Source organism: Drosophila teissieri, chromosome 2R, assembly GCF_016746235.2.
Source record: "Drosophila teissieri strain GT53w chromosome 2R, Prin_Dtei_1.1, whole genome shotgun sequence".
NCBI classification, from domain to species: domain Eukaryota; kingdom Metazoa; phylum Arthropoda; class Insecta; order Diptera; family Drosophilidae; genus Drosophila; species Drosophila teissieri.
This window is the reverse complement of record NC_053030.1, coordinates 9974803-9986674: the sequence shown is the minus strand read 5'-3', so window position 1 is coordinate 9986674 and position 11872 is coordinate 9974803. Positions and strand designations below refer to the sequence as shown.

Below are 11872 nucleotides of genomic sequence, written 5' to 3'. Positions count from 1 at the left end.
GTATATCTCTAGAATGCCAGAAATCATTACCGAATTCATTATTTCCAATTTGGATACTTCTTGTGTACGGGTTAGTAACCCCTTGAAAAGCTGGCGCCCCATAAATACCTTAGTGTAGATCATGGAACCCACTGACCGTCCCTGGCCCACCAACGCAATGTGCGAGTTATGTAATAAATTACAAGTGAGCATCGCAATCGACCATTAAGGTGAGTGCTTTTGGCAAATATTGGCCGAAAAGGGGCCGGGAAGACCCACAAACAGAACGTGACGACGACGGGCCCCTCCCTTCGATCTGTTTGCCTGTGCAGTTTTCAGTTTCGTTTTCATCAGCCGAATTTTGGATTCGAATCCGAATCGGAAACGGAATCCATGTCCACTGGCATCAAAAACGAAACCGAAATGGGCACAATGCGCCAGCTAATTTGTATGCATCGCGGATTGCTGGCGGGGATTGAAGAGCTCCGCGTAACGCGATTGGGAAGCCATCGGAAATATTATGCAAGGGAGGGGGACCTACACATTTATGAGGTGGCGGATTCATATAAAACGCTCGACTGACCTGCAGCAGTAGCTTCATTCGCAGCCGAGCCATCGACATCAGCATGCAGACGCAGTATATCCTCCTTCTCTTAGCCGCCAGTCTGGCCATATGTGTGGCGCGTCCAGAACCACCTAGATCCCGCTATGGACCGCCGCCACCCCCAGCTCCCCAAAAGGAATACGGTCCTCCGGCTCCGCAAGCACAGCCTCTTCCCGCTTACGGACCACCAGCAGCCTTCTACGGACCACCAGCTGCCTCGGAAGCCCTCGTGACTAAGAACGTGTACGTGCATGTGCCGCCAGAGGAGCCAGAGTTCTATCCGGCCTCGTCGCCCATCCAGACGGCCGTTCCCAAGAAGCACTACAAGATCATCTTCATAAAGGCTCCCAACCCCCCGACCCCTGTGCGCCAGGTGCTCCCTCCCCCGGTCCAGGATGAGCACAAGACTCTTGTGTATGTTCTGGTGAAGAAGCCCGAGGAGCAGCAGCCCGTCATCCTGCCCGCTCCAGAGCCCACAGAGCCCAGCAAGCCGGAGGTGTACTTCATCAAGTACAAGCAGCAGCAGCCCAAGCCGGCCACCCAGTACGGCCCCCCTCCATCCGCACCCTCTGAGGAGTACGGAGCACCACCTGCCCCACGCACCGTCGAGCAGTTCTAGTTTGTAGAGTCGTCTAGGTCCACAGCCCATGAATGTAAATATTATTTATGATCGCTGCCATTAAAGAGAGTTTAGAGAATGCGAAATCAGCCGGATCTTAAATTCCTTGAGATATTGAAGATACTTATTTCGGAGGTCACTGTATTACATACTCGTACCTTGAAGAGTTATTGTCATAAACATTCCATTCGTTTTGGATCCTGAAGTCTTGAGATACGAACATCAATCAGTGCATGTTAACAGTGACACGTCAATATTGAATTCTCTGTGAAATGAAGTCGCACTCGATATTTGTTTTACTTACCAGGAAGCACTCATTGAATACAAATGAGGTGCCCACCCAAGATATTGGATACCGATAATTGGGAAAGCAATAATCTACATTGCTCAATTTATTATTAACGTTGAATACATAATTTCATTTTTATTTGGTTACTTAGGACAAGACCTCAATAAAACAATACATTACAACATGGATTTCTCTGACATGACTTATTAATTATAAAAAAGTATATAACAAGTTTTTAATTTTAGAAATTTAAGCCACTGTGTAAAGATGTTAAATATCCGGAAACATCAAAAATTGGTCTGAGAATTCTAAACATCTAAATTAGCAAATAAAGGTAGCCTAAAACTAAAAAATATTCTTTTCCTATACTTTCCTATAGTTTAGATCGTAATTGTTTTCGTTTTAATGCGATTTGGGACAATTAATGTTGAATATAGACAAGGAGTATTTTATTTAACAAAATAGTCTAAAATATACAAACTCATGCGTCCTTTAACCGATCATAATAGGAGTAGACCACCAACCAAAAGTACAAGCCTAGAACTAGAAAAGGAATTGGCCAAGCTGAATTGGGCCAACCTAAAGAATGCAACTTACGGGATTGGAGAATATCGAAGACTAGATATTCATTCATGATGCCTTCTGTGGCCACAAACACGCCCTCCGCAACTAAAATGAAGAATCGGAGGCAGGAAACTGAGAGGTAGGGCAACAGAAAATATCTCAGGCCCTGAAATAAGACAGTTTTAAATGGTGCGCCATCCGAAATATTATGCATCCCTACCAGAACTGCTCCGAGCAGTAGGAAGATGCAGCAGATGACGTAGATACCGCTCACCACGAGGGAAAGAAGTCCCAGCAGACTGTCACCTAAGAACACCAGTTATATCTTCCCGATTCCTATAGTCCGGTCTACTCACGATCAACAAAGAAGCGATCCAGTCCTCGGATCAGCACCTCCACGATGGCTATCAGAATGCATCCGCACTTCAGCTCCACGCAGCAACAGCAATTGTCCGAGTAGATCATTTTCGGCTTTTTGGGGTTTCTAAGCCAGTTTCAGATAAGAGCCGCCTGGCCAACTGACTTACAACAGCAGGTAATTATGTTTGAGTCTTCCATTCAGATCACGTTTCATGTTCCACTGCGCACTGCATAATTAATTGGCTTGCGTAGCTTAGGCCAATTAAGGTCATTGCCACTAAAGTGCAGTACAAGATGAACAACCAGCGGTCTATTTTTCACATTAGAAGGATTGTAGTTCTAGCAAGCCAAATTATGGGCTGCATTATTAAATTAAAATTGAATAAAATACAGTAATATAAATAATTATCTTTTACATATATTTGAATATCAGAAACATCAATGGAAATTCTTTAAATTACTTTAAAGACAAAAATACGTTTTGAAGTGTGAAGGGTAAATTACATCTATATACGTTTAAACACTACTAAACTGAGCCACAACTTATGCAAGGAGTAAACCATTTTGGAATTTCGTCTCAGTTAGCCAATAGTCCAGAGTGCTGGGAAAACGCCAGTTTGAAATCCTTGCCCAGAAAGGTGTATCAAATATTTGACAAATTAAACAAATATTTATTAAAAATTCTATGGCAAAGTGAATGTACAAGAAGCGAAACACTTTGCGTCTTGGCAACTGCAGAAAATCTGGACTCGCAAGCTGGAGAATGTTCAGTAATAAAGTAGTTGTGGCTCGACTTAGACTATGCGTTATTAAATGCGAGGAAACTTATTTCTAGCCCAGTAAACGCAATGATTATAGTCAGCCTAAAGCGGACTTTCGTCTGCGGGTCCGCCGAACTCCTCGCCCTAGGGGAATCGTCCCCCGCTGTTGAAGTTGTTCGGGGAAGGACGTCGAATAGGACGTCGGCTGCGAGCCCGTTGCGCAAATCGATTATTGTTGGGGGGCATCTGGTTTTGCTGCATGTTTCCCGGCGACGTGTCCCGTTGCCAGACGATCCGCTGCGGCCGGTTTTGGTTGTTGGGGCTGCCTCCCCTCATGGCGCGATGTCCTCGTCGCGTGGGCACCGCACTACGCAGCGTGCGAAATCGCGTATTCTCCGACGGCGAAGTGGCCTCCGCCTCACGACCCTCCTCCTTAAAAAAAAAGGTACAGCAATCAATTTAGAATTCAGTTGATGCAGATTGCACAATTGCACAAGTTATAAATTGTATTCATAGGTTTATAAAAATAATTAAATTACAACAAAAATCATAGTTTAATTATGAAACGAAATATTTACTTAATTTCTCAATCCTAAGCTAGGTCTACAATACTTAAAATGACTAATGCAAACAAATTTTTTTTCTTGAAAACTGAGGAGTCATTTGGAATTACGGGCCATAGCTTATGGGCCGTAATCACATTTAAAACAGACTTATGTCCATGCAGGGAAAGTGTTACTTTGCTCAAGGAGTCCTTACCTCAACACCCACCGCCTGCTTCTCACCCTCGGAGGAAACGCCGTCGGCTCCTTCGTTGTCCTCGGTGGGGTTACCCTCGGCAAGATTGGCTTGGTTGTGGGACACCTCAGATTGGCTAGTGCCCACATTTGGATCTAGATAAAATGAATTGATTAGTTTTCCGTTCCATTTATAACATTTTTTGTAACCTACTATCATTCCCTAGTGGCTGAGAGTCTTCTCCTTGGCCAGCAGCCATTGTCTCCTCGGCGAATGCTTCATCTGCTTCACTGACGTTTTCTGCTCCTCCAGCATGATCAGCCTCGTCAGCAGCTTTAAGGGCGTCGCTTCCGCTGCTCTCCCCTGCCTCGCTCTGCTTTTGTGGAGAACTGGCTGTGGCGGCTCCCGTGTCGCTGGGTCCTGCGCTTTCATGGGCCGCACCATCGACCACCTCGGCGGTGCCATCGACCTCGGCGGTCTCCAAGCGGGCCGGCTGCTCACTAAAATTCGAGACTTGAGGTGAACTCACGATTTCCACTGAGCTGTTGTATTTAATTCAATTAGTAAAGCTTCTCCTAGACAGATCTTTAACCTACCTATCGTTGCGTCGGGCGGCAGCTGTGGACGTTGAGGCGGCTGCCTGCTTCCAGTTGGAGGCCTCAGCCTGCGGCAGAGTCACCGGGTTCGAGGACTCTCCACTGCCACTGGTGATGGCCTGACTCTGGTTGTTCTCCTGAGGGGAAGCGAATGCGTTTGCGATTGCCTGGTTGTCTAGCGATTGACTCTCTTCCTGAGCCTGCATGTGCTGCTCCGGCACTTCTTCAATGTCCACCTCGTTGTTGTCCTGGGCATCCACAGCGATATCATTGTCATCGTCCGCACCTTCGTTGTCATCCATCTCGTTGTCCTGCTCGTACGAGTCCTCGTAGCCCTCCTGTTCGGCTTCGCCTCCGTCAATGGGACCATCATCGGCATCGGCCAGAACATCCTCCTCGTCGTCGGAGTCAACCACTTGAATGTCATCCTCCTGATCGCGCTGCGACGAGGTTGGCATTTGATCGACATCCATTCCGGAATCACCAATGTGGCCGGCGGATAGCTCTCCGCTATGCATGGGGCCGCGAAGTCTCTTAGTCATTTTGGACATTTTCTCGGCAACACCCTCCTCATTGGTAGTGGAGGAGTCACCCTCAACGTCGCGCGGTCGCTTAATGCCTTGAGATGAGCAACCGGCCTGGGTGGTCGTCACATTGCTGCTGGACGGGGTGTGCCTGCTGTGGCTACTCACCACTGTGGAGGAACTGCTACTGCTGCCAGAAGTGCTGGGCTGCTGGCTCTGACTCCCGGCATCCTGGACACTGGGAGCAGTGGCAGTCGGGACCGACGTAGAACTGGATGAAGATGAGCCTTCCACGCGCGGTGACACAAGAGCCACAACTTGCTGTTGGGCTCCTCCTACAAACAACTGCGAATCGTTCTGCTGCGGGTGCTGGATACTTTCCGCCTCCTGGGAACTTTCGGCAGCAGATGAGGCACCCATCGGCGGAATAGCAGCGACGGCCACAGATGCAGAGCTGGTGGACGGCATGTAATCGGTATGTGAGGAAGTGGGTGAGGAGGAGGCCATCGATTCCAGGGCGGCACTTCCAGTGGTGTGAACCTGTTGCTGTGGTGGCACCAAAGCGGTTTGGGCTACCGCCGAGCTGCCGCCGCTAGCAGCAGCGGATGTTGTGGAAGTGGATGAAGACGAGGATGACGACGAGGTGGACGTACTGGATCCTGCCGGGGGCTGTTGACTCGTAGGCAGAATGGCGGCCGTGCGGCTGTTTTGCACCGAAATGGGTCGTATGCTGGCCAAAGGAGTTTCCCCTCCACGCCAGGGAGTAACGGTGGCCGATTGTTGCACCGTCGCCGATCCAGACATTGGCTTCACGTTGGCAGTTCGTGGAGAGCTTTCCGAGATATTGCCCTTCTCAGCAACCGAGCTGGTCGAGGGCTTGGTTGACTGCTGAGATCCCAGCTGACGGGTAAGCTGATTAATTCTCATGTGAAGCGATTCGTTCTCACGGGTGAGTCGCTGGTTAATGTCCTTGTTGGCGGCTATGTTCTCCTGCAGCTCTTTCTCTAAGCGGGCAATTGTCTCGTCGTATGAGGATTTGGTGCCAGCAAAAGCTGTTTCCTGGTTGGCCAAATCAGTACGAGCCACGGTAAGGTCTACTACAAGTTTGTCCAACTTGGCCTTATATTCCTGTCGAACGGCACTGGCATCCGTTTCTGGCTCTGTGCGCTTTTTCAGCTCATCACATTCTTTGGTAGCCTTTTCGTGCTCGTCTCTAAGCGCCCGGAGTTGATTATTAACCTCCTCCAGCTCGCTGCGAACCTTCTCCAGTTCCGCTACGGACTCGGCTCCACCGCCTTGAGCTTGAAGGCCCATATAGCAGTCCTTGTAGCGCTTGGCCAGTTTGCGAAGCTGTAGTTCCTTGGTGTCCTTATCCGCTATGGTCTTGTCCTTCGTCTCCAACTCCTCGTTGGCCTTCAAAAGCTCTTCCTCCTTCTGCAGTAGTCGATTCTTCAATTCCATGATATCTTGCGTCTGGCGGGTGTTGTTTTGCTTGAGGTTGGTGAATTCGTCCACTTGCTTCTTGCGCGCCTCGTCCAGAAGTTGGACGTGTTTGTTTAGCGTTGGAATCTCTGTATCCATGCGCTGCTTCAACACAGCCAGCTCATCCGATTGCTTCTTGTTTAGCTCTTTCTCGGCGGTTAGCAACTTAGCCAGATGCTCGCGCTCAGCCTGCAGACGTTTGAACTCCTCCGGGTTGCGATTGCTCTTCTCCACCAGCGCATTGGCACGCTGCCGCCACTTGATAGCCTCGGTGCGGAGTGAGGTGTTCTCCACATTAAACTCCTCAATCTTCGATGTCAGTTCCTTGTTGCTGCACTGCAGCGGGAACAGTTCCTTTTCCACGCTGCTGATACGATCGGTAAGTTCGGCGACGCGAAGAGTTAAAGCATTACGCTCCTCTCGCAAAATGCGGTTGCTGTCGGTGATGGCGTTTAGAGTTTCAATCTTGCGTAACACCTCCTCGTGTTTGTTGGCCGACACCACGTCTGTCTGGCTCTTGGCGCGCTCTTGGTTCAGATAGCCATTCAGTTCGTCAACCTTCTTTTGTTGAATGGCGTGCTCCGAAATCAGACGAGCATTTTCCGCCTTTAGAATGTCCAGCTTGGCAGCGAACAGATCCTTCTCCTTACGCAAAAACTTGATGATCTTTAGTAGCTGTTCGTTGTTCCTTCCCTCTTCGGCAGCGGCCAGTCCAGAAGCATTCAGGCTCTGATCTGCATCCATTGCAGACTCATTTAAGGAAGAGTTCGGGTTTTGGCTTTGGCTGGCCAGAACAGCCAGTTTCGAGGCCAGGGCTTCGATTTGATCATGCAAACTGGCGTTCAATGCATGCAAATCAGCCACTCGCTTCTCTGACTCTTCTCTCTCCTTGTCCAGCAGCTTTTGGGCCTCGGCATTCGAACGCAGAAGTTCATCGTAAGCGGCTTGCAATGACTCCCGACCTGACTTTAGCTGGCTGAGTTCGTCGTTGGCTTTGAAGAATTCGGCCTTGTACCGGGTTAGCTCCTGAATATCTGCAGAATGTTGTACCATTCCGTTGGCATACTTCACCTCCACAGCACTTAGGGATTCAGCCAGGTTGGTGTTTTCGGTACGCAGCGTGCGAATGGTGCGATTAGCTTCCGTAAGCTTCTCCAGCAAGCTCTTTAGTTCCTCCTGGGCTGACTTTAACTGACCCGATTGGTTGACAGTCTTGCTCTGCTCGGTGACATTGGACAACATGGCCTCCGCTTCCAAATCGCTTATTCGGGTCTTCAGTTCAGCCTCTGAACTTTGAAGCTTCTTGATTTCCTCCTCCTGCTTGGCCACCAACTCGCCGTGAAGATCGTGCAGGCGCTTAATCTCACTTTCGGCACTTTGAGACATCTTGTAGAACTGCTCGCCATGCTCACGAGCCTTTGCTAGCTCCTTAGTGAGTGACTCAATCTCCACCGTGGCCTGGTCCAGTTTAAGCTCGAACTCTCGGGCACGTTTATTGGCTGCAGCGATGGGATTCTCATTTAGTGAGGGCGTCAGGCTTTCCTGAAGTTTTTTGCTTAATTCATTGACTTGGTTCACCTTCTGAGCAAGTTCTTCGCGGACGCTGATTAGCTCCGTTTGCCACTTCTCTGCCTGCTGCTTCTCTTCATCTTTTAACTTGATGGCCGTCTCTGCCTGCCGCTTAAACTCGTTAATTGATTCCCGGAACTTCTCTTCCTCCTCCTGGAAGTGACGACGCTGAGCAGCCAGTTCTCGCACAGTGTCATCTAAGCGCTGCTCTAATCGCTGACGACCCTCCATCTCAGATCGCTCAAGGTTTGTCTTGATGAATTCCAAACTGTTTAGAAGCAGCGACTGGCTCTGTTGCTCCCGGTGATAAGTCTCCTTCTCGATCTGCAGTCGAGCAGAAGTGTCCCTAAGAATGCGGTTCTCTTGGCGTAGGCCGTGTGCCTCTGAATCTGCCGCTGCGTGCTTACGGTGGGCGGCCATCACTTCGTCCTTGAGCAAATGTACGGTTTGCTCGTGTTTAATAATGGTCTTCTCGTAGTTCTTGGTACGCTCTTCCAATGTAGTCACCTGCTGCTTGTAGGTGCCTATATTTTTGTGAAGTAGTTCGATTTGCTCTTTCTGGAACTCAGTGGCGTTCATCAGCTTGCAGTTGCTGCTGGTTAGCTCCCGCACTTCCTTACGCATAGAGTCGAACTGTTCTTGGGCCAGTGCGTCGTTTTTGCGCTTTTCGCTAGTGTAATAGTCGTAGTTCTCTTTCAGGGAAGCGTATTTCTTGATCTCCTCTTCTAACTGCTGCTCCAACTGTTGCACCCTCTTTTCCAGTTTGCTGTTCTCCTCAACCTTGGCCGCCGACTGCGTTGAAGTTTCAAGTACAGAGTCGTTAAGCTCCAGATTGGAGTCGTCCAGATCCACAGTCTTTTGACCAAGCTTCTTCTGAGCCGCGAAGTAGAACTTCTTGTAGCGTTCGCACTTGGATAGCAATGTAGTAACCGTATTGTTCTTTTGCGTTAATAGTTCTTCCATTTGAACAAAACGCGCATTGAGCTTGGTTATCTTTTTCTCAGACTGCTCCAGCAAGAACTTGTCTTGGTTCTTTTCGCTAGCCTCCAACATTTCTGTGAGGTCCCGGGACATATTTAGGAGGTATGCATTTCTTTCAACCAACTCCTCAATAGAACTGAAAGTTACCAAGTTATCATTGATCACACTTTCGCTGGTGGTTGCCTGACGAGTTGGTTGGCTACGTACTAGTTTCACTCCAGCCCTTATGCAGTTCAATTCGTCCAGCAACATGCACACTTGTCGGCTGAGATCGCTGTGCGTCTGTTTCAGTTTCTTATTCTCCTTTTGAGTGTGATTAAGGGTATATAAGGTCCTGTCCAATTCGTGCTCGATGTTAATCTTCTGTTCTAATAATTCTTCATGCTGCCGCAAGAGTTCACTGTTGGTCTCCTTTATTTTGTGGTAATCGGAGTTCTGTTTTTCCAAAATCGGGGCGGTCTCTGAGATCTCGGAAAGGATCGACTTGACCTGCAACTTCAACTGCTCAATTTCGCGGTTGCGCATCTCCAGTTCCTCGCTGTTTTTGGCGTACATGGAGTAAAGTTCGGTAAGCGACAGATCGGAGCGCATAAGGCGACTGGCCACGGCTGCACTAGGGGCCAACTTACATATGGCGCTTTCTAAAGTACTTGCTTGGGCCTCTTTCAGCAAGTCGTTGGCACTGGCTAGCTCCCGTTGCATGTCCTGAATCTTCTGATTTTGCTCCTGCAACTCAGCGGTGTGCTTCTGCTTCAGGGTTTCCATTTGTCCCTCCAGCTGGGCACACTGCTCCTCGGTCTCCTCTAGCATACGCTTCATTTCGGAGATGCCTTGCAGAAGCTCCTCCCGCTGGACCAAATGGTCGGATTCGGTGCTCTTGAAGATTTCAAACAGCTTCTCCTTGGCATCAAGTTCTTTTTTCAGCCTCTCCACATATTCTTCCGTGGCCTGGTTCTGCTTGTAGGTGACGTCGTTTTGGGCTTCAACCTTACGGGTTAATTCCTCGATGGTCTTGACGGCCTGTTCATACTGTTCCTGCATCAGCTGTAGGGAATCGGTCTTTTCCTTAAGGCGTGACTCTAGTTGCATGGTGTTAAGTGAGTGCTCCCGTCGGATGTTCTGCAACTCGGCGTTGCTTCTGTTGAGGTCTCCCCTGATTAACAAAATCTCCTTGTGCAGCATATCGCGTTCGCTTTCCATGCGGCTCTCCTTGAGCTCCAGAGCCACTTCTTTACTCTGAATCTCGTCCACGCGAGCAATGGCTTCGCACTTGGCGGAAATCGCACTGCTTAGCTGCTGCTGGTAGGTGTGCAGATCCTGCTTCAATCGCTCCAGCTCTGCCTGTTGGCGCTCGATTACCTTCATCAGCGAATCCCGTTCCTCAACTGCTGAGGACTTCTCCTTGCGCAACTGAGATACATTTTGCTCGTAGCTGGCAATCGTTTCCACCAGGTGAACCCGTTCTGAGGACACCTGGTCTAACTGGGTGCGCAGCTCGCTTACATTTAACTCAAAGTTGTTAAATTTGGCTAGATAGTCCTCCATTTTGTTCTGCAGCTCTTCGCTTTTTTGCTCAGCTTCGCCTGTGAAATGAGGACAATATAAATAATCTTTTCGACTGATATAACTAAAGAAAAAGTATTTTATTGTAATAAAATACAATAGATAAAGATGAATGTGACTGCAAAGGAATTCTTTTTTCATCAAAATTAGTTTAATTTAAAATGATTATTTTTTGGCAGCGGTTGTCAGTGAAGTCGATTTTTGTTGACGCTAAATGTTTTCCGATATTTAGTCAGATTTTAGAGTCAAATTGAACAGGGTTTCATATCGGAAGTGGCACAGAAATCCCTACAGATTCAAACTTGCAGCTAATCAACTGTTTTGGTGGGAAAATGTGCGGCCAGTGTTACCACACCGGCGGCAGGTGGAAATTAATAAGGGAAAAAGAGGTTTGTGCGAGCAGCCATTGCTTTTCAAGTGCAACAAGCCGGAATTCTAAGTTGAAATTTTTATACAAACAATATAAATGCCTTAAGAGTGTTTAGACAGCAATGAAATTAAGAGTTGCGATTGTTAACTACAAGTCTAAATGTACAAGTAGTACAATCTGAGCCGGCAAACGCTTTAAAGTTTAGGCCGTCAGTGGGTTCAAGCATATGCATATATTTAAGTTATGCGCGAACTGCAGTGCACAACAAATAAACAAATTAAGGCTATGCAAACTTACCCAACCGATTGGCGGCCGCTCGGTTCTTGCAGTACTCATCTGAAAAATTGTTGATGTACGCCGACAATTTCTTCTGGATGTCTTCCGGCACGAGTTTCAACTCGTCGGGCTGAAGTATGTTGTTCAGAGTTTGTGGACCGCTGAGATCCATGTTCGCAGTTGATCCTTGTCAAGCAGTGGTACAATTTATGTGGAGCGGTGCGAAGTATACAATATATGCCCAATTATTTGCGAAATTTGCATTCAGCCGCTGTTGAGACGCGAAAAACGAAGTGACCGTCGCTGCAGTAGTGATGGAACAAAGTCGATATTTTTCGATGTTATCGATTGTGTTCTCACTGTTTTGACAGCTGTATAACAGCTTATTCACACATTTGACTTTAAGCGAAGGGCTTGTTTTATGGATTAAGCGTTTCTGTTTTTATGTATTTTGTACGATTTTTAGCAACACCATTAGTTTTTAGCTTGCGAATTTTGTTTTTACAGCAACTATATTTAGTGACGCTTAATTTACGAAATTAAAGATTATTTCCATGTAGTCCATAAAAGTCGGTTAACCTTATGATTTTGTGTTTA

The 11872-nt window shown here is 47.9% G+C and overlaps 3 protein-coding genes across 7 annotated transcripts; 1 reads left to right on the top strand and 2 right to left on the bottom strand.

Moving 5' to 3' along the window:
* The first annotated feature begins 62 nt into the window (after positions 1-62).
* LOC122614200 (extensin) lies at positions 63-1253 on the top strand. Of its 4 annotated transcripts, none has more exons than XM_043788725.1 (2): positions 63-209; positions 587-1253. In XM_043788725.1, the coding sequence occupies exon 2, from the start codon at positions 606-608 to the stop codon at positions 1200-1202; it is 597 nt and encodes a 198-aa protein (XP_043644660.1). In that variant the 5' UTR covers positions 63-209; positions 587-605; the 3' UTR covers positions 1203-1253. The 4 variants fall into 4 exon arrangements, with proteins under 4 accessions (XP_043644660.1, XP_043644657.1, XP_043644658.1 ...); XM_043788722.1 differs by having other exon boundaries at positions 575-1253; XM_043788723.1 differs by having other exon boundaries at positions 572-1253.
* Positions 1254-1918: 665 nt separating this feature from the next.
* LOC122614642 lies at positions 1919-2570 on the bottom strand. Its single transcript, XM_043789262.1, has 4 exons — positions 2412-2570; positions 2276-2361; positions 2089-2221; positions 1919-2034 (listed from the first exon to the last, which is right to left on the bottom strand). The coding sequence occupies exons 1-4, from the start codon at positions 2518-2520 to the stop codon at positions 1973-1975; spliced, it is 390 nt and encodes a 129-aa protein (XP_043645197.1). The 5' UTR covers positions 2521-2570; the 3' UTR covers positions 1919-1972.
* A 243-nt stretch (positions 2571-2813) lies between these two features.
* Positions 2814-11600, bottom strand: LOC122612416 (nucleoprotein TPR). Of its 2 annotated transcripts, none has more exons than XM_043786016.1 (5): positions 11297-11600; positions 4511-10649; positions 4128-4456; positions 3936-4069; positions 2814-3608 (listed from the first exon to the last, which is right to left on the bottom strand). In XM_043786016.1, exons 1-5 carry the CDS (start codon positions 11445-11447, stop codon positions 3321-3323), a joined length of 7041 nt encoding a protein of 2346 aa, XP_043641951.1. In that variant the 5' UTR covers positions 11448-11600; the 3' UTR covers positions 2814-3320. The 2 variants fall into 2 exon arrangements, with proteins under 2 accessions (XP_043641951.1, XP_043641954.1); XM_043786019.1 differs by having other exon boundaries at positions 4128-4414.
* Between the last annotated feature and the right edge of the window lie 272 nt (positions 11601-11872).